The sequence below is a fragment of the Micropterus salmoides genome, unplaced genomic scaffold, assembly GCF_014851395.1.
Source record: "Micropterus salmoides isolate LMB-PRFRI ecotype aquatic unplaced genomic scaffold, ASM1485139v1 Ms_hic_scaffold_9, whole genome shotgun sequence".
Taxonomy (NCBI): Eukaryota; Metazoa; Chordata; class Actinopteri; order Centrarchiformes; family Centrarchidae; genus Micropterus; species Micropterus salmoides.
In genome coordinates this window covers 6,355,723-6,374,704 of record NW_024044681.1, presented here as the reverse complement: position 1 = coordinate 6,374,704, position 18,982 = coordinate 6,355,723, and the positions used below count along the sequence as shown (strand labels likewise).

The following is an 18,982-nucleotide window of genomic DNA, read 5'->3' as shown; positions in this document are numbered from 1 at the left end:
ACCCATAGCCTAAAGTCAACAGGAAGTCGGCCATTTTGAATTTTATGGCCATTTTTGGATGATTTACACACTTCGTACTTTAACGAACTCCTCCTAGGGATTTAGTCGGATCGACGTCAAATTTCTGCTGTGCCTTCTAAAGGCATTGACGATGAAAAGTTGTGCTATTTGCGCGTTTTCGTCAATGGGCGTGTCCGTGGCGTCGATGATTCGCAATGAAACAGGAAGTTGTTGTAACTTCAGTGTACATGCTCACATCTGGACCAAACTGTACATCTAGGATGAGAGTCCCGCCCTGAACACATGTACATGCCGACATTCACCCACAGTCATAGCACCACCTGCTGGCAACAGAAAGTGACCTTTAACAAAGCAGCCCCCGTCGTACGTTTCACCTACGTGCACGAATTTTCTGTGGTACGTGTATCTTGTCCAGACGCACAAAAAAGTCTCTTGGAGCCATAGCCTAAACCCAACAGGAAGTCGGCCATTTTGAATTTTACGTCAAATTTTGGATGATTTACACACTTCGTACTTTAACGAACTCCTCCTAGGGATTTAGTCCGACCGACCTCAAATTTCTGCTGTGCCTTCTAAAGGCATTGAAGATGAAAAGTTGTGCTATTTGCGAGTTTTCGTCAATGGGTGTGTCCGTGGCGTGGCGTCAAAGATCAGCTCTTCGCCATGACACGGAAGTTGTCGTAACTTCAGTGTACATGCTCACATCTGGACCAAACTGTACATGTAGGATGAGAGTCCCGCCCTGAACACATGTACATGCTGACATTCACAGACAGTCATAGCGCCACCTGCTGGCAACAGGAAGTGACTTTTAACGAAGCAGCCCCCGCCGCACGTTTCACCTACGTGCACGAATTTTCTGTGGTACGTGTATCTTGTCCAGACGCACAAAAAAGCCTCTTGGAGCGATGCCCTAAAATCAACAGGAAGTCGGCCATTTTGAATTTTACGTCAAATTTTGGATGATTTACACACTTCGTACTTTAACAAACTCCTCCTAGGGATTTAGTCCAACCGACCTCAAATTTGTGCTGTGCCTTCTAAAGGCATTGAAGATGAAAAGTTGTGCTATTTGCGAGTTTTCGTCAATGGGCGTGTCCGTGGCGTGGCGTCAAAGATCAGCTCTTCGCCATGACACGGAAGTTGTCGTAACTTCAGTGTACATGCTCACATCTGGACCAAACTGTACATGTAGGATGAGAGTCCCGCCCTGAACACATGTACATGCTGACATTCACAGACAGTCATAGCGCCACCTGCTGGCAACAGGAAGTGACTTTTAACGAAGCAGCCCCCGCCGCACGTTTTACCTACGTGCACGAATTTTCTGTGGTACGTGTATCTTGTCCAGACGCACAAAAAAGCCTCTTGGAGCGATGCCCTAAAATCAACAGGAAGTCGGCCATTTTGAATTTTACGTCAAATTTTGGATGATTTACACACTTCGTACTTTAACGAACTCCTCCTAGGGATTTAGTCCGACCGACTTCAAATTTGTGCTGTGCCTTCTAAAGGCATTGAAGATGAAAAGTTGTGCTATTTGCGAGTTTTCGTCAATGGGTGTGTCCGTGGCGTGGCGTCAGAGATCAAGTCTTCGCCATGACACAGGAAGTTGTTGTAACTTCAGTGTACATGCTCACATCTTAACCAAACTTTACGTGCTTGATAACTCTCCCACCCCGTTATGGAGGACCGATCCTGACACAGCCAGAAATAAATACAGAAATAAATAAATGCTCAATAAATAAATAAGCATCCAATTAAATACACAAAAAAATAAAGTAAATAAATAAATGTAGGTAGTAATTAAATTATACAAGGAGACATAAATGTTTATATTTTAATTAGTGCCTTTACTTATTCACCTTTGTTATAATTACCTTATTTGTTTATTCACCTTTATTTATTACTAATTTTTTTAATGTATTTATTTATGTGTGTGTTTTAATATTTTTGTCTGTTTTATTCTTCCTTTGTATTTATTTACCTTATTTATTTTCACCCATGGTATTTATTTCTGCCTGTCTTTTTTAAATTTTTGTATGCATTTCTGCCTCATTATGCAAATGAGGAGGGGCTGTGTCTCAAGGGGTCATCTTCTCTGCTATTGGTGGACCAGTCAGACAGGAGAGCTCCTACTCTGCCTGCAGACATCAACGATCTTGCCCCTCACACAGTCAGATGGCTTCCTTCAGTGCGCTGAGGTGTTTAACAACTCTGAAGACAATACTACCAGCAATGTCTTCCTTCTCTTTTCACGTAGACGCTCCGACAGACAGTGCTTTCAGTTTGCTGCATGCATGGACACAGAACTGCGGTATAGGGAGAAGCACACGGTCAGCTAGCTGCAGCTAAATCTGGAGTGCACTCGTATTCAATTCTGTATGGAAATTCAGTTTTAACGGAGCAGAGCGAGCTGACAGGCAGAGTTAGAGACTTTTTCTGTCCGTTTCTCTCTTTACAAAAACGCATGTTGCAGTCAGAATCTTCTCTGAGATGCGAGCACGACATACAACACAATTTATCAAATTACACAACGGATATACAGTATGAAAATAAGATTGATTGGATTATACTCACAGGAAGTATAAAACCTGTTACATGCGTCTATTAAAAGTAAAGTAACACAAAAATGTCAGGGAAATTACTTTACTTAGATTTAAGTACTGCAGTTGTACATTTGAAATACCTTCCTACCTTTCTGATAGGAAGCCTTCTTGAGGTGGTATAAAACATTTCTTCTTATATTCTGATTTGAGTTGTGGACAACTATGACCACATGAATTAAAAAAACATTTCACTGCCCAAGTCAGCTATAACACAAGTCTTGTTCATCAGACTACATGCTGTACAGTATTTGTGGACAGATTTTGTCCCAGGATTTATTATGCATTTCTTCTTCTTCGTTGCATGATTTAGAATAATAAGGTGAGAAATGGGTCTGTTCTGAGTTCATCCTGCACTGCAGCAGCTAATAAAGTCCATTTAATCCCCAAAACGCTTTTCTTTTAGGCAGGCTGGAGCAGAAAACAACTCACCTTTCTCAAGTTGTACAGTAATGTCACATGTGTATGAAGGTGGATCAAACAAGCTAATCTTAAATGTCAAAGTAGAGAGGAGCCTAGTAGGCCTATTTATTTTCATTCATTACACAATATGAATAAGCTATGCAGACAGTTGTAAAGAAAGAACATCTTTTTCTTCTGTTCTCTACTTGTTATAGTTACACAGTATTAGGGGTGTGGGCTGTATTAAAAGTATCCACTGTTCTCCCATGCTCTAACACACAGTAACGATGAAATGTGTGCTGTTCTCACATTCTTCCTCTGTATGTACACATAAACAACAAGGCAGGGAAATATAAAAGGAATGTATTTTATTGTTTGGGTACATTATTGTTCAGTGTACATGCTCACATCTGAAACAAACTTTACGTGCTTGATAACTCTCCCACCCCGCAGACATCTACACACCAATACCGATTTATATTCATAGCGGCAAGTGCTATGTAGCTCCACACAGGGGACAAAGGAAGTGACATATAACACCTTCATGCGGCGTCGGAACCGCTTAGGAAATTCACAGCCGCACCGGCAGAGCTCCAGAATATGCGACTCGGCCGGCTCACACGCGGAAGCGCTACAAGTGCGAGGGCCCGCCCAACGCTGCTTGCAGCTTTAATCTTCTTCTTCTTCTTCTTCTTTCACACATTTATCAACTGACAGACTAGTAGCAAAATACTCCAATTTAAACTCCATTTTGCCACCACCACAAAAGAAAACTGCCACCCACACAAATACAGCAACAAGAAACAACTTACCTAACACGACATCAAAGAACATGAGAAAGAACAGACGAGCCCCCGATTTATGTTACGTCCCAAGGTCTAGGGGTGTCCTGGATGTAACAAATGTGTGGCTTCCCACTCTTCCCATTCCCAAACAAGGCCAGCACACAGTAAATACAATTTAGCAGTTTTATTATTTCTTTCGGAAATGAGCAGTGCCCAAAACCTAAGAAAACCTAAAACTTTCCTAAACCCAAAACCAAAAGGTAAAGAAAAGACAAAGCTCTGAACTAGGCTTCTAATTCCAAAAACAGGAGAACATGGTGCAAACAAACTCCTACTCACTGCTCGTAGCTGACACAATATGGCTACAACAAAGAAAATTGCTACATAGCAAACAAAATGGCAAAGCCAACAAAACAAGATTGTCATAAGACAATAATCAGAATGACTGTCTTGTCTTCTCACAACAGTTCTCTGCATACAATAAACTCAGACATAACACACAGTACACAGGCTCAGGCTGGGGATGGCAGAGAGAGAGAAGAGTTCCTGTCAGTGGGGCCTCAGATGGCTGCTGTCATCCAGGTGCCCAATCAGGAGGCTCCAATCAGCTCTACACGACCAATCCAGTGTGCCCACCTGTTCTCCAGTACCTGCATACACTCACACACACTCTAAGAGAGGAGAACAGCTGACAGTGCAGGGAGAGATAAAGAAACAACAAAATATGACCCCAGGGTCATAACAGAGGCACCTGCATAGAGGTGAACAAAAAAGGCCTGAATGGCACAGTCACTGTATTGAATGTACCGCTCTGAGTTTGACATTAAAAGATCTCTGAGTACAGGAGGTATAACTACCGTGGCCCCCAAAACATCATTAATGCTCATGTTGCAGAGCAGCAGATACATGGGCTGCTGGAGGCTCCTCTCCATGAAGGTCAGGATAACCAGGCCGATGTTGGACACCATAATGAAGATGTAGATGAGGAGGAGGAAGACAAATGCAGGAATGGAGGAGTCGGGGCTGACCATTAACCCCTCCAGGATTAGAATATCCCCACTGAAAGTCTGGTTTTCCATTTGTCATCGGTCACGTAGCAATGAAAATGTCTGTGTGGATAACAACTGAGCTGCCCACAGATATAGTTAAAGAGTTACAGTAACAGAAAAGCAACGAGATTTCACAACCTCCGGGGGCCAGGAAGGAGCATGAACATGGAACCAGAGGCAGGGCTGCTGGGCTAGGGACCAGCAACTGGATGGCAGGACTGAAGACCGTTGACTGGGCTCGGGGGGCAGGAGTCAGTAGGGCCACCAAAAGGGAACCAGAAGTAGGTGCCAGTCAGGCCACCAACAGGGCACGTGGAGCAGGAGTTGGTCAGGTCACCAACTGGACCTCAGGACTGGAGTTCAGTGACTGGGCCATGGGCCCAGAGACCGATGATGCCAAACGGGAACCTCTGGAGCCAGAGAAACAGGTGGCTGCAGAAGCACACTAGAGTCTGTGTGAGGCAGCAGAACTGAGTAAGGAGGATGCTGCTGTAACTCAGTGAGGTCAGGTTGCTTCTGTGGCGCAACAGCAGGGTCAGAAGTTGTTGCAGCACAGTAGGGACAGGAACAGTACTTGGCTGTAAAACAGGGACAGGGTATTGCTGCAGCAAAGCAGAGTCCAGGGCTGGCAGCAGTTCAGCAGGTACAGGGTGTAGACAGGAGAATGTGGCAACAGTTCTTTGGGCTCAGTGTGCTTGACTGTTCATCAGGAGTGGGGGGCTGAGGCATTTTATGAGGTTCAGGATTGTAAGGGGTTTGCTGCAGCATAGCAGAGGCTAAGAGCTGCTGCTGCACAGTCTGGGGATAGCAGCAGTTCAGCATATTTAGGGGCAAGCTGTAGCATAACAGGCAAGACGGGGGCAGAAACTTATAGCAGCACATGACTGGGGGACTGACACAGTCTTTTACAGTTTTACTGGGTTTGGCTGCAAATTGAGACTGGGGTTTCAAGCGGACCACTATTTGCAGCGGAGGCCTGGTATAGTTGCAGCAAAATAGAGTCAGAGTGGGGCTTTGGTTCAGGAGTCGGCGGGGCAGCCGACAGGACAAAGGGAACAGACAGGTCAGGCGGGTGGCTAGCCACTGCATTGCTAGCTGGAACAAGCAGATGGCTAGCTGCCGAACAGGGTGCAGGCAAAACAGGCAGAGGACTAGCCGCTGTGGCGCAAACCGGACCGGATACTGGCGGAGGACTAACCGCGCTAGCCAGACAGGATAAGCCGGACAAGATACAGGCGGAACTGGTTCCTTGTTCAAATGTGCTCATTAATTATTCTATGGCACCGTTTATCTCACCTACCTGAAAATTGCAGCAGTTTGTTTGCAATTTGGGGTTCAGTATCTTGCCCAAGATACTGTGGCTACCTCCTGAGCCACAGCTTTCATGGATTTCATGTAACCCATTGTTACACAGTTTACCCTCCTCTCTTATTGATCAGTGGTGTTTTAACTTAAAATACTGAGTTCAATCCAGTATAATCTTAATATATTTCTTTACAAAATCTCATGAACTAGCTATTTAAGGTTAATTTAATAATTTTTCAAAATTTTTGGAATTGCAACAGTTTACTTTGGCAATAAATCTAAAAAGATATATGGACATGTTTTCTTCACTGTTGTTCAAAGTGAAGAGGCACTCCAGCGATTAGGAACTGCATCCACAAGAACTCCTCATTAAAGTACAGATTTTTAGATGTAAAACACAAAAAAATTACATAAAATTACTTAAAATACCGTGTTTTAAAACTCATTCACTCAGCTTTAGGCTTCTATTTTATGGGATTATCCAAATTATTAATAGTAAATTCCTGTTAAATTTAATTTTTAAACTATAGAATAAATTTTTATAGTGATTACTTTATGTAAACAATATTTGACAGTAATTACAAGCAACTATCCAATATATCTACAGACTTTTCTTTTTATTGTATGGGGTTTATTTTGAATAAACATACTTTTCTAGTGATTAAAAGCAACTATCCAATTTATCTACAGCCCTTTCCCATTTTATCTATCTATCTATATATATATATATATTAAATATACATACAGCAATGTTAATATTTGTTTAAAAGTCCCATTGTAATTTTTACCTCAGTTAGGCCCTTTTGGAAGCCATCCACAAGCTTCTGGTTGAATCATTGACCACTCCTCTTGATAGATTTGGTGCAGTTGAGCTAAATTTGACAAACAGACTTTGTTCAGAATAGTTCACATGTTCTCGTTGGGGTTTAATCAGGTAAGGTTGGGTACTGTTTAAATTCTACGCTACCAGTACCAAAAAAACTTCTTACAACAGTAAAAAGTAGAAAACGAGTACGCAGTAGGGGTGAGCATCTTCACTGGTCTCACGATTCAATTCGATTACAATTATCAGGTGAACAATTCAATTCGATATCTTGATGCGTCACCTCAAGGGTGGGAATTTCTAGGCACCTCATTACGATTATGAGGCTACGATGCGATTGTAAAACAGACAGGATAAAGATGTATTTGTAACAATCCAAAAAGTAGGAAGTGATGAATAGGGGTGGGAGAATTAATCGATTCTTAGATGCATCAGGATGCTGACGTGGAAGATTATGAATTGATAAACAAATGTCTCAAAATCTATTATTAAAAGTTAATTGATAACGTAATGTTGACGGATCGCAGCGCCTGGACGGAGCGCACAACAGAGAGACCAGTGTTCCCCTGTGTTTGACACACTACGGCTGCAGAATGAATAACCACCCCACTAAATGAATCGTAATCAAATCAAATCGCGAGGTGCCCAGAGATTCCCACCCAGTAATGAATATAAGTTTACTTCATTTAAATGTAACGAACATTGCATAAAATTATTAGATTATTACAGCGTTATTACTAACCTCCTCTGCTGATATTTTTATTTTTGATGCAGCCAGTCAGTATCAGTATAGAGTCAGATTTGGTTGAACTACGATGCTCCAGCCGAATCACGTTCACTCCACCTTAATATATTTGATCCTTTATTTGGGGTGGTGGTGTTGGTGAAGTGGGTATGACGCACGTGAGACCCGGGTTCATTTCCAATCTGTGACACCAGTGTGTCCCTGAGCAAGACCCCTAGTTGTTCCAGAGGCGTGCCACCTCTGACCTAAATAGCAATTGTAAGTCTCTTTAGATAAAAGCGTCAGCTAATGAATAAATGTAATGTCTCGTCTAGTGTAGTTACTTGTCTTGTAAGTTGATTATTGTAATCTTGTATTGAGCACCATGGGCCTTGAGAAACGGCATTGGGTTCATTGTGTACCGGATATGTGGATGAATGACAACAAACAAATTTGAACTAACAGCCAAAAATGTCCTGCTAAGCTTCCAGACCGCAGTCTGAAGAGGATGGGATCATAGCAGTCATATTTTCGTCTGCTCCGCTCGTTTTCACCGTCACCTACTGCCGCCTGTCACGTAGCTGTCCTGTGAAGGAGGAGAGGATGCTATTTAACGCAGGCAGCAAGGCAGCTGACTCTGTCACGATGTTGACAGAGCAGCTGTCAACTGCGTGTATGAGGCATAGAAATAGAACTGATAGATTGTGCACTGTAGCACGATAGCAACAATCTCTCTGAAAAGGCAGATTCTAGAGAATATTTTAATTGTTCACAATGTAATATCGTAATATCGATATTCAAGTGTGCATATTAGCCGCCTGGTTCTTTTTAAATTATTCATAGGATTAGACTTTAATATTTTAAATACAACTAAATGTTACTTCTAGAGCAGCAAATTTAATGTTTACAACAGCAATAAAACAAAATAAAATAAATTTTACTCTGTAAAAATACAGAGTCTCATATGTACAGATTTATCTGTAAAATAATAAGTTAATAATAATATAAGTTTTTTTTTTACTGTAATTTGATTTTTTACCATTATTTTACAATTTTGTTTTTTACAGTGAAAGTGTGGCTAAAAGTGCGAAGAGACAAAAGATTTTACAAGACAATGGCAGCAGACATTAAATTGAGAGAGGTTTAATAAAATTTAATGAAATCAAAACATTATTTATTGGCCCTCATGGGTGTGGTGGGCCTAGAGGGCACCAAGACGCCCAGGAACAGACTGGTTTGGAGTACCAGGTGACCTTCAGTCAGCTTATAAAAAGTGGCTCACAGCCTACCTCTGGTCTAGCTGGTGGAGAGTCACGTGAATAGAGGTAAATCTGATTCACATATTCTAACAATGTCATTTTTCACCGTTCACTGTACGTATCTGATGTGTTTTGTTGAGAAAAAACAATCTTGATGAATGAACTATAATCTGAAAGCAAACTGAAAAGAATGCGAAATGAAATGGATAAAAACAATTATATGTTAAAGGATTTTACTGAGATAATATTTGAAAGAATATAAAAAAAATTGAGCATGATGAATGCATTAGATATATTTTGTAGAAAAGATTCATTCTGTTCTTTAAATAATGTATAAATAGGCGGGTTTGTTTGATGAGGCAAAAACTCTCAACAGTAAAACAAATTGTGCCTAACTGAACAAAAATAAATAAAATTAAATATGAAGCTAAATTATATTTACATGAAGTAGTGATTATTTTTACCAACAGCATGTCAGACTGAGCATGGTTGATTTGATTTAACTGATAATATAACTTGTCTGTGATACTGTGCGTATGTTTACAAGCTGTTCAGGAAACGGGAAAGAAGCAAACTTTGAGATACAGTGTGATTTTAGGATTTTAATTTGGCGTTCACAGAACCAGGTGCAGTCTGATCTGTATTAGAGGTAGTTTTCTTTAAATGTGTGCAGTGAAATACTCAAGACTCTGGTTTCAGAGACAAGACTTTTAATGCTCATAATGTGACTTTATTGTTAGAGTTTTTTAAGACGTCCAAATGTTATATTTTTTTTCTGTACATGCACATGGGGCTCATGATAGACCCAGCAGCTGGTTAGCGTACACACAACAATGATAACCGTCAACAACAGTGTCAGACAGAAATAAAATGATGGTGTTAAGACAGGGCACGCTTTTTCTCTTTCTGGAGTTATTCGACTTTTTTACAGTGACAACTTTTAGATTTGTCTGAAAACTGGAAACATGGGCACATACTGTATATCAGTTCACACACGCACAGCAAAGATGAAAAACATTTATATTAAACTCCTAAATGTCTGCTTTGGAAGAAAAAAACTCAAATTATCTCCAAGAAGTTGGTTAGATTTCAGTGCCGCTCTTTTTCACATTTAGACACATATTCTATAATGTTTCAGCAGCCAGAAAATCATGTGTCCTTTTTTGATAAATACAAAATAAGTTTTTCATGGGACAGCTACAGTATCTAGATATACCAATGAGCTGTTTACTTCTTTATTTTCCCATATTCAGATCGAATAATAAGCTTCTGTTTGAGTGCCTGCAGGATACTTAGAGTAAACCCTTTACTCGTGTCATTTCGTTTTGCATTTTTCTAACTTTTTGCTCGTTATATCAAAGCTGTATTTATTTACCAGCTCACAAGCAATCATACGTAACACCATCACTTTGAGAGATCAGGTTTTAATAACGAACACAGTGCTGACTGAATTCTCTGTCTGTGCTCCTCTCCAGGACCCCCCTGCAGCATGGAGAACCAAACTTTCAGCATGGATGTTCTACAGCTGGAGGGGTTGAAGGTCAGCCCTGACTTCTCTATTCCCGCATTCGTCCTCCTCCTCCTCATCTACATCTTCATCATGGTTTCTAACATCAGCCTGGTAGTTCTGATCTTCATGGAGAGGAGCCTCCACGAGCCCATGTATCTGCTCTTCTGCAACATGAGCATTAATGATGTTTTCGGGGCCACGGCCATCATTCCTCGTGTACTGAGTGATCTTTTTACTCCAGTCACAGAGCGGTACATCTATTATTATGAGTGTGTCATTCAGGCCTTCTGTGGTCACTTTTATGCAGGTGCCTCTCACACAGTGCTCATGATCATGGCCTTTGATCGCTACATGGCCATCTGCAACCCTCTGCGATACGCCACCATTATGACCAACAGGATGGTGGTGATGCTGTCAGTGGGGGCCTGGGGAACAGCTTTCTTTTTGATTGTAATCCTCATCGGCCTCAGCGCCCGCCTGTCACGCTGCAGGCGCTTGGTAAGCGCCCCTTTTTGTGACAACGCCTCCTTGTTTAAGCTGTCGTGTGAAAACATTCTCATCAACCACATCTACGGCCTCGGCACTGCCATGGGCACGATGGCCTGCTCCCTGTGCAGCGTCACCCTCACCTACCTGAGGATCGCCATGGTGTGTTTCAATAGTAAGAACAAGACTGTGAACAGCAAAGCGCTGCAGACCTGCGCCACCCACCTGGCTGTGTACCTCATCCTGCTACTGTCAGGCAACATCATCATCATCCTCCATCGTTTTGAGAACTTATCAGATGAAAGGAAGCTGGCATCCCTCTTGTTCATTGTGGTCCCTCCTTCCATGAACGCTGTTATCTACGGACTGCAAATCAAAGCAGTCAGAGAAAAAATGATGATTATATTTAACAGGAATAAAATGAAAGAAAGAAATAAAATGTCAATGCAGAATTAAATGTAGAAGAAATGGCTAATAAACTCTATGACGGTACAAAAGTACCAGGGAATATGTATATGTATATATATACATATATTTAGTGTATTTAATATACAGTACTTTGCAAACGTTTCAGGTGTGGATAAAGTGGTGTTAAGTAAGAATGCTTTCAAAAATAGACATCAATAGATTATTAATTTAAGAATTAAATGTTTCATTGTGCTTCTTCAAAAGAGCTTGGACAGCACATCTGGAAACCTCTGTTTGCCTTGAAACGTCTGCATTGGAGAGACCTTGCTGATGCAGCATAACTACCATTGCCATGATGTATGACTCTGACAGTAAACTATTTTTAGTAAAAGTTCTATTCCTCCTACACAGCTGTTTATGTTTCACTTAATTAGTATTTTTCAACCTACATATTGAATTGGTGATCATTGGCACCTGTTTGACAATATGACTACAAAATCTCTGACTTTCTGCAAGTGTACTTTGAAGAATTGATGCTATTTGACGGCAGGATATTTGATTTACATTTTTCTTCTTGTCACTCACTTTGTATTTTACTAATTGATAAATATTATCTATTAACATGTCTATTGTTGAAAGCATTCCCACTTTACAGCCCTTTTTCCACACCTGCCTAAACCGTTTGCACAAAGATACCCAATAAAATATCTGCTCTTTCGAGCTACAATTGGGTTCTAGTAGCTGGCTCTGTTTTGGATCTGGCTCCAGGTTCATAAAAAGTTAACTATGAAGATTTAAACAAGTCTTATACTATTATTTTATGCTAAGTATGTATTAAGTATTTCAACAAACTGAATAAACTCTGAGAACTGATATTTACTTGTTAGTGCTTGAAGGGAGTCCATAGTGATAGTATTTGAGTCTGAGTTGTATGGCTCTTTATACCATAGTATTACAATATGAATGTGTGTCCACTATATATTTTTCAAAGAAAGAAAGGGTTACTGTACTTCTACAGGTTATTGTCCTGCAATGGGTTAAATATGTGTATAGTAATAAAAAGACAATATTTGTACATCAAATGAAGTTGTCTGACTATTTTTTCAATCAATCTTTATTATCCCTGTGAGGAAATTAGTTTGCAGCAAAATCACGTCGGCATTTCATCGTACAACAGACATACTGATACACATATCCCGCACCTCGCTACAGATAAGGCAGGCCAGAACATCCTGCCTATTTGGCTATGTGCCTTACCAGTTTAAAAACTTGATGGCTTGAGACAGGTTACATCCACAAGGTAACACTGGTGAAGCTAGAAAGACTGAGGCTACAACTTGTACATCTAAAGAAGAAAGTCAGCCTCCATAAGTTCTTGTAGGCTGGTATATTAATAACTTCTCTAAGACTTGTCAAGAGTCAAAATCTGATATTTTTTTATGGCAAGTTGGTAAAGTCAAGGTTCATGTTTTTTTATTGCACAGTTAACAGTGTACAACAGTGTTGTGGCAGAGCTAATGAACCCATAAAGCGAGACACAGACAGACAGGAGGCTGGAGCTATGATTTGAAAGGTGTCTTTATTACAAGGCTTTGCAGAGCCAATCAGGGATCCAGAGCTGAGGGGCAAAGACAGGACAGGGAGAGGAGAAATACTGTTAGGCAGGATTCAACAGGCAGATATCTACAAAGTAGTTAGAAACACAGACTGACTCAGCAGGTTATATGCACTGGCATAGCACAGGGAGAGAGAGGCTATGCAGAGGTGGAGAGCATGACAAATATGCTGCGTTCCATCTACCTCCGAAGTCGGCGTTCAGGACTCGGATCGACGTCATATCCATTAAAAAACAAGAAAACCTGAGTTGGATGCATTTCATTTGCCACACAAAACGTCAAGTTGGAAAACAACATGGACGTGTTGTTGTTAGCAACATTGACCTAGCCAATTTTAGTAGCACCAGATGATAAATAACACAGCAGCATTTCAAGCATCACAGGATCATAGTCACATGACTATAGACAACAGTTAAAACAGTATTGTTTATACGACTTACTAAATTGGACACAAAAAAGACAAAACTGCTAAAAATACTGTACTTTGTGCAGATCATGCCACAATTCATAAAAATGAATTAATATAAGAAGTGAAAAGAATAAAAGAAAACAGTGTAGCGTGTTGTATTATTGTAGTCATTGAGAATATGAAATGTATCCATTTACTGCATCTCATCAACGTGGTTGAAAGCTTGGCTGCATAGATGGTAAGACGTAGACATAGCCACCGTGAATGTGTCTTAACACAACAGTACATTAGGACATATGATATACAGTAGACTAATTATATATATTCTGCATATACAGCACATTCTATGCATGTATTTGTGTGTGTTCTGAGGTGTAGTTTAGCCTGTGTTTAGGGAAGGATAAAGGGGTAACGTTACACTAGCCCGGTAGTTCTTAACCTGGGGGTCGGGACCCCCTGACGGACTACTGGAATCACTTTGGGTGGACACTGTAAATATTTGGCACTGTTTAATCCAGTAGGTGGCGGTAATGCCAGCCGCTATAAAACGCCAAAGAAGAAATATTTTCAACTTCAGAAAGGGGTCGGACTGCCAGAAAGGTGAAGAACCCCTGCACTAGCCATTTTAAAATAAATTACCATGCAGTAATTATATGGATTGTAATTCACTCAGTAGCCTAACCATCTCTGCAGTTGCATTTCAACAGGTAATGGTAGGAAATAGGTGTTAATGCTGTCTCTCTTTCCCTCCAAAGAAAAAAAAGCACTGCTGTAAGTACAGTTAATGTAGTAATCAATGCACATTATAGTCTGCTGTTACTGTGTATATGTTACACCTCTTCCCTCCAAAATTAAACACAAAAACAGATAATACTGCTTCCCCGACTCCCCAGAAGAAATGCTATCATCTGTAAGAGTCAGGGTAGTAATCAAATCACATTATACCTTAAGATTTATCCGAAAACTGGTGTCTGTCCCATATGAAACCATTCAAAGTGGTTGACAGTGCGGATTGGTTGGAACGACTGAGAGCTGCATGGAGGTGATTCTGATTTTATACCATCTACGTAATATAAACATGTATATTTGTGAAATGGTTGCAGTTCAGGAAAAGATCATGGTTTTGAATAAAATAAGTACGTACTTATGTAACTAACTTATATTATGTACTTACGTAACCTACTTACTTAAGTTGAAAATAGAGTCAAAACTGACTACTGGTTTCACAGAGAAAACAAAGACTGGTCTTATAGTTGAAAGTGCTATAAACCACCCCGACCACCCCCCTGACTATTCTTAGTCTTACATGTACTTGTAAACTACGTCACCTGACTTTGATGGAACATTAAGCGAGGGGAGCATCCAGAAATTAGGCTAGAGGGGGGGACTATGACATTACAGTTCGAAGAGTACAACCTCTGACCCAGCTGCTGTGTTTGACGTATTGTGAGAGTGGGCTGATGCTATTAGGACATTTTTGAATAAAGCAGAAGTTGTAAACAGCAAAACATTGGAGAAATAAGTTCTGAGACATATTTACACAGTGTTTTGGGGGGAAAAAATATTTATTTTAATATTGGTCCATCCATCATGTCTGGTAGAAGCAGTGTTCCAATGAAAAAGGACTGTTGATATATATATTAAATTAAAAGGCTCATTAACTAGGACATTAAGACCCCTGGATGTTCAATTGCCTTTACTCTCGCCTCTTTGACAGTGTCCAATTAGCAGAGTGGCAGGTTTTCTTTCCCAGTCAGGACAAGGTGTTGACATCCTTCATGCGTAACACAGCAGCAGGTCTGAACCTGCTCAGAGTCCTTCTGATGGACTCTCGCAGTTCCTTGTTCCTCAGACTGTAGATCATTGGATTTAGGAAAGGAGTTAGAGCGGCGCACAACACAGCCACAATGATCCGGACCTAAAACAAAAAAAATTTAAAGCTTTATTGAACATGGAAAGCTCATTGTGAATTTTTGGCATTTCTCCCCACAGGTCATGTGGGCTAATTATTGGCTGTTTCGGATTTCTATCAAATTTGCTATGAGTTCTTATGGTCACCAAATGACCATGTAGCATCAACAAGACAAACATTTCATTTGGTCTGGATTTTCATCCTCATCATCGGGATAAATCCAAAGAGTCAAGGCAGAGTAGTGTAGAATGCCTCAACACTTGGATCTACTTGGTTCATAATACTTTTGTTGACCCCAAGACCATTTGAGAAAATCTCCCCTCATTCAACAATTTAGTTGACAAGTTATCTTGAAGATCAAATAGTCAGATTCCTGGGGAATTCACTGTGGATATTTGTGTTCATCAGAGGATCAATCCCACATTTTTTGCAACCTCCTGACCTTTTCTATCTTGTGCATTCCCTGCTAGCAATGAGGTTTAAGAATGGTAGCCTACCTATTATTGGAAACAGATCTACAGGCCAGATTGACATAACAGACTCTCCAGAGGACTTCTCTTTTTGCACCACCCTCAGAGCTCCACTGCTCTAAGAATAGGAAAATCATCAGTATGTTTTTTGTTCTGTCTGAACGCAGACGTCTTGTGGGTGTTTTAAACAATGGAGGTTCTATTAGCTTGCATTAGCAAAATTTTGACTTTTGACAATAAGACAGTAAGTGTTTATAGACATGCTAGCATCTCTGTGATGCTGTACTTAGGTGCAGTGTTGCTATAAGCTTAAATGCTAACACAAGCATGCTAACATGCTCATATTGCTAACATGTTAGTGAATTAGTATTATTCATACTGATGGGAACATAAATGTCTGAACCAAACTTCGTGGCAATCCATTCAATAGTTGTGGAGACATTTCTCAAAACCACAAATGTCAACCTCAGGAACAGTCAGGGGCTCAGCAAAGTTATTAGGATACACCCTGGATATCTGAACCAAAGGCAATCCATCTAACAGTTGGTACAGACATATTTAAGTCAGTACCAAAGTGGTTGCCCAACCATATCAGAGCGACATTTCTATCTATATAGCCACACTGCTAGAGTGGAAAATTGAGTTGACTTACTTCATGTTTCCAAAGCTTTCAACCACATCTCATGGCCTTCTATATTAGACCGAGTTAGCACTTGAGGTGGAAGTGGTTCAGTTGCTCATCATGCTACTTAAATATGGGCTAAGGAATTTCCCTTCATCATGCAAAACTCCTGAATCTCAGTTTTGCGTGTTAGGCATCATGGTCCTCCAATGCAACAAACTGTTTTGGATGAAAGCTTTGGAAACACAATTTACGCGCACAAAGTCCAATTTTCTTTTGTCACACTGCTGCTTCCAACAAGTATTACTATTACAGCTGAATGATTAATCTCATACCTCTGATGAAAAGTTTCCCACTCGGTAGGAGATGTATACACATGAGGCCGAGCTGTAAGTGATAGACACCACAGTTAGGTGAGTGGCACATGTACCGAAGGCCTTCAGCCTCTGAGCAACACCCATCTTCAACATGGAAAGACCAATCAGGACATAGGAGGTGAGGATGAGAACTCCTGTGGTCAGTAGGGCCAATACAGCAAAGGAAAGGGACACAATATTATCCACAGAGGTGTCAGCACACACCAGCCGCCTGACAGACGACAGGTCGCACCAGCCATTCTTCACCACGTTGGGGCCGCAGTAAGGCCGCTGCCAGCTCATGGAGGTGGCTGGCAATGTGCAGAATATGCTGAAGCCCCAGGCTCCTGCGATGAGGAGCAGCTGGACGGGCCGGGTCATGATGGCGGCATAGCGCAGAGGGTTGCAGATGGCAACGTAGCGGTCATACGCCATTACAGTCAGGATGGCTTTTTCAGTAACCGCTAGCTGTATGACGAAATGCATCTGGAGGAAGCAACCCACGACGGAAATGGTATTCATGTCTGTCAGGAAGCCAGACAGCATTTTGGGGATGGTGGTGGTGGTGTAGAGTATGTCCACAAAGGAGAGGTTGTAGAGGAAGAAATACATGGGAGAGTTGAGCTTCGGATCAGTCATCGCCTGTGTGAGATAAAACAGTGGCAGTGATTACGATATTAATCATTCCATCTTAGTCTGACTGAGTTAATAACGCTAAAATTGCCATAACTAAATGGAGAGCAGTGTTCTGTACCACATAAATGATCATGCTGTTTCCTCCCAGGATGATGATGTAACCCAGCAGCAGGGTGACAAAAAGGATTATCCTTTCCTCCTTACCAAGGTTAGTGAGGCCCTGGATGATGAAGAAAGTGACGCCATCAGGCTCCCAGGTGCTGTTAACAGAGCTGGACCTGTGATTGGTTGACAAGGGCAGATATGAATCTGGAGAAAGAGAGTGACATGAGAGAAGAGTCAGTGTTTTACAGACAGAGAGGAGTGTTATAGGTCATAGTCAAACATTGAATTTTACCTCGGTCTCTTCATATTTCCATCAACAATATTCATACAGATGTAAAAACAGATTGCTCGCCTTGTAGGGAGGTTTCGCAGGGTAACAGGCTCCTTTTGCTGCCTTACGATGTTTGGTGGGAGGAGCTTAGCACAGTGATGCAAGCAACAGAGATGCATGAAGTAGGTTCTATTTTGTATAGGCTTCGCCAACTATGGCCTTCGCTAGTGGGTTTATCCATCATGCACATGCAAAGCACTGAAGAACGGTCTCATACTGTGTGTGGCCTTGAGCCCTTACATTCATTTACTTACAAGCATTCTAAAGTAAATTTTCTAAAGATATGGCCTTCAGCAAGAAGTTGGCAAAAGCCGGGCGAGAAGACGCTGACCCTGTATGGCTGTGCCGCGTCTGACACATCTTGTGTGGTGTTCTTCACCCAGCACACCGGCCTGGTGCTCACACCAGAGGGAAGCTGCCTCTACTGTGGTGTCCTATCCCTGGAGGGGGAGCAGCAGAGGGTGGATAACTTTAATGCACAGGACAAGGAGGTGTGGAAGCCCACACACTTGCAGGATGAAGCTCTGGAATTCCTGTTGCAGGAGGAGCAGGAGTTGGACAGCTCTTCTCCTTCCATCTCGCGCTCGTGGAGGAGAAGGATCCTAAGCCCGGGGCCCAGTGCTTATCTGGAACTTCTCACTCTAGCTTCTTCCTCATTTGTCTTTGGTCTTTGGCACCCTTCGGCATGTGCCGATGTGGCCCCCTATGCCATTCCTCCCCCTTCTGCTTCAGCAACCCAACCAGCCCCTCCACCTGCTCCCCCAGTGCAGCGGTGCGGCAACAGGACTCCCAGCGTGTCCTGCTCTTGTCCAATCCACCGCCGGAGTGAGCGCACTGACAACCCTGCTCCACTGCATCACTTTTGTGGTCACTATGGTGACAGCCCTGTCAATCATGAAGCTGCTGGGGTTGATGTCAGCTGCCCACATGGTGGTACCCATGGGGGAGGCTTCAGCGGTGGTTCATTTACCTGCACATTGACCCAGTAAGTCAGAAAAGGCGCCAGTGGCCAGCCTTTCCACATAATTGTGCTGGAGCTGCTCACGGTATGGAAAGTGGTCCAGCATCATCACCAGTCTTTTGCGGAATCAACGTGTGCTTATTGGCACAGACAGCAAGACACTGTGGTGCCTTATTTAAATCACCA

At 41.7% G+C, this 18,982-nt stretch overlaps 2 protein-coding genes across 2 annotated transcripts; one reads left to right on the top strand and one right to left on the bottom strand.

Moving 5' to 3' along the window:
- Window positions 1-10,463: 10,463 nt before the first annotated feature.
- On the top strand, window positions 10,464-11,426 carry LOC119895492 (olfactory receptor 52Z1-like). Its single transcript, XM_038708644.1, has one exon. It carries the CDS (start codon window positions 10,464-10,466, stop codon window positions 11,424-11,426), a length of 963 nt encoding a protein of 320 aa, XP_038564572.1.
- A 3,597-nt stretch (window positions 11,427-15,023) lies between these two features.
- Window positions 15,024-18,016, bottom strand: LOC119895491 (olfactory receptor 10J4-like). Its single transcript, XM_038708642.1, has 4 exons — window positions 17,989-18,016; window positions 17,518-17,708; window positions 16,743-17,405; window positions 15,024-15,321 (listed from the first exon to the last, which is right to left on the bottom strand). The coding sequence occupies exons 1-4, from the start codon at window positions 18,014-18,016 to the stop codon at window positions 15,157-15,159; spliced, it is 1,047 nt and encodes a 348-aa protein (XP_038564570.1). The 3' UTR covers window positions 15,024-15,156.
- Window positions 18,017-18,982: the final 966 nt, after the last annotated feature.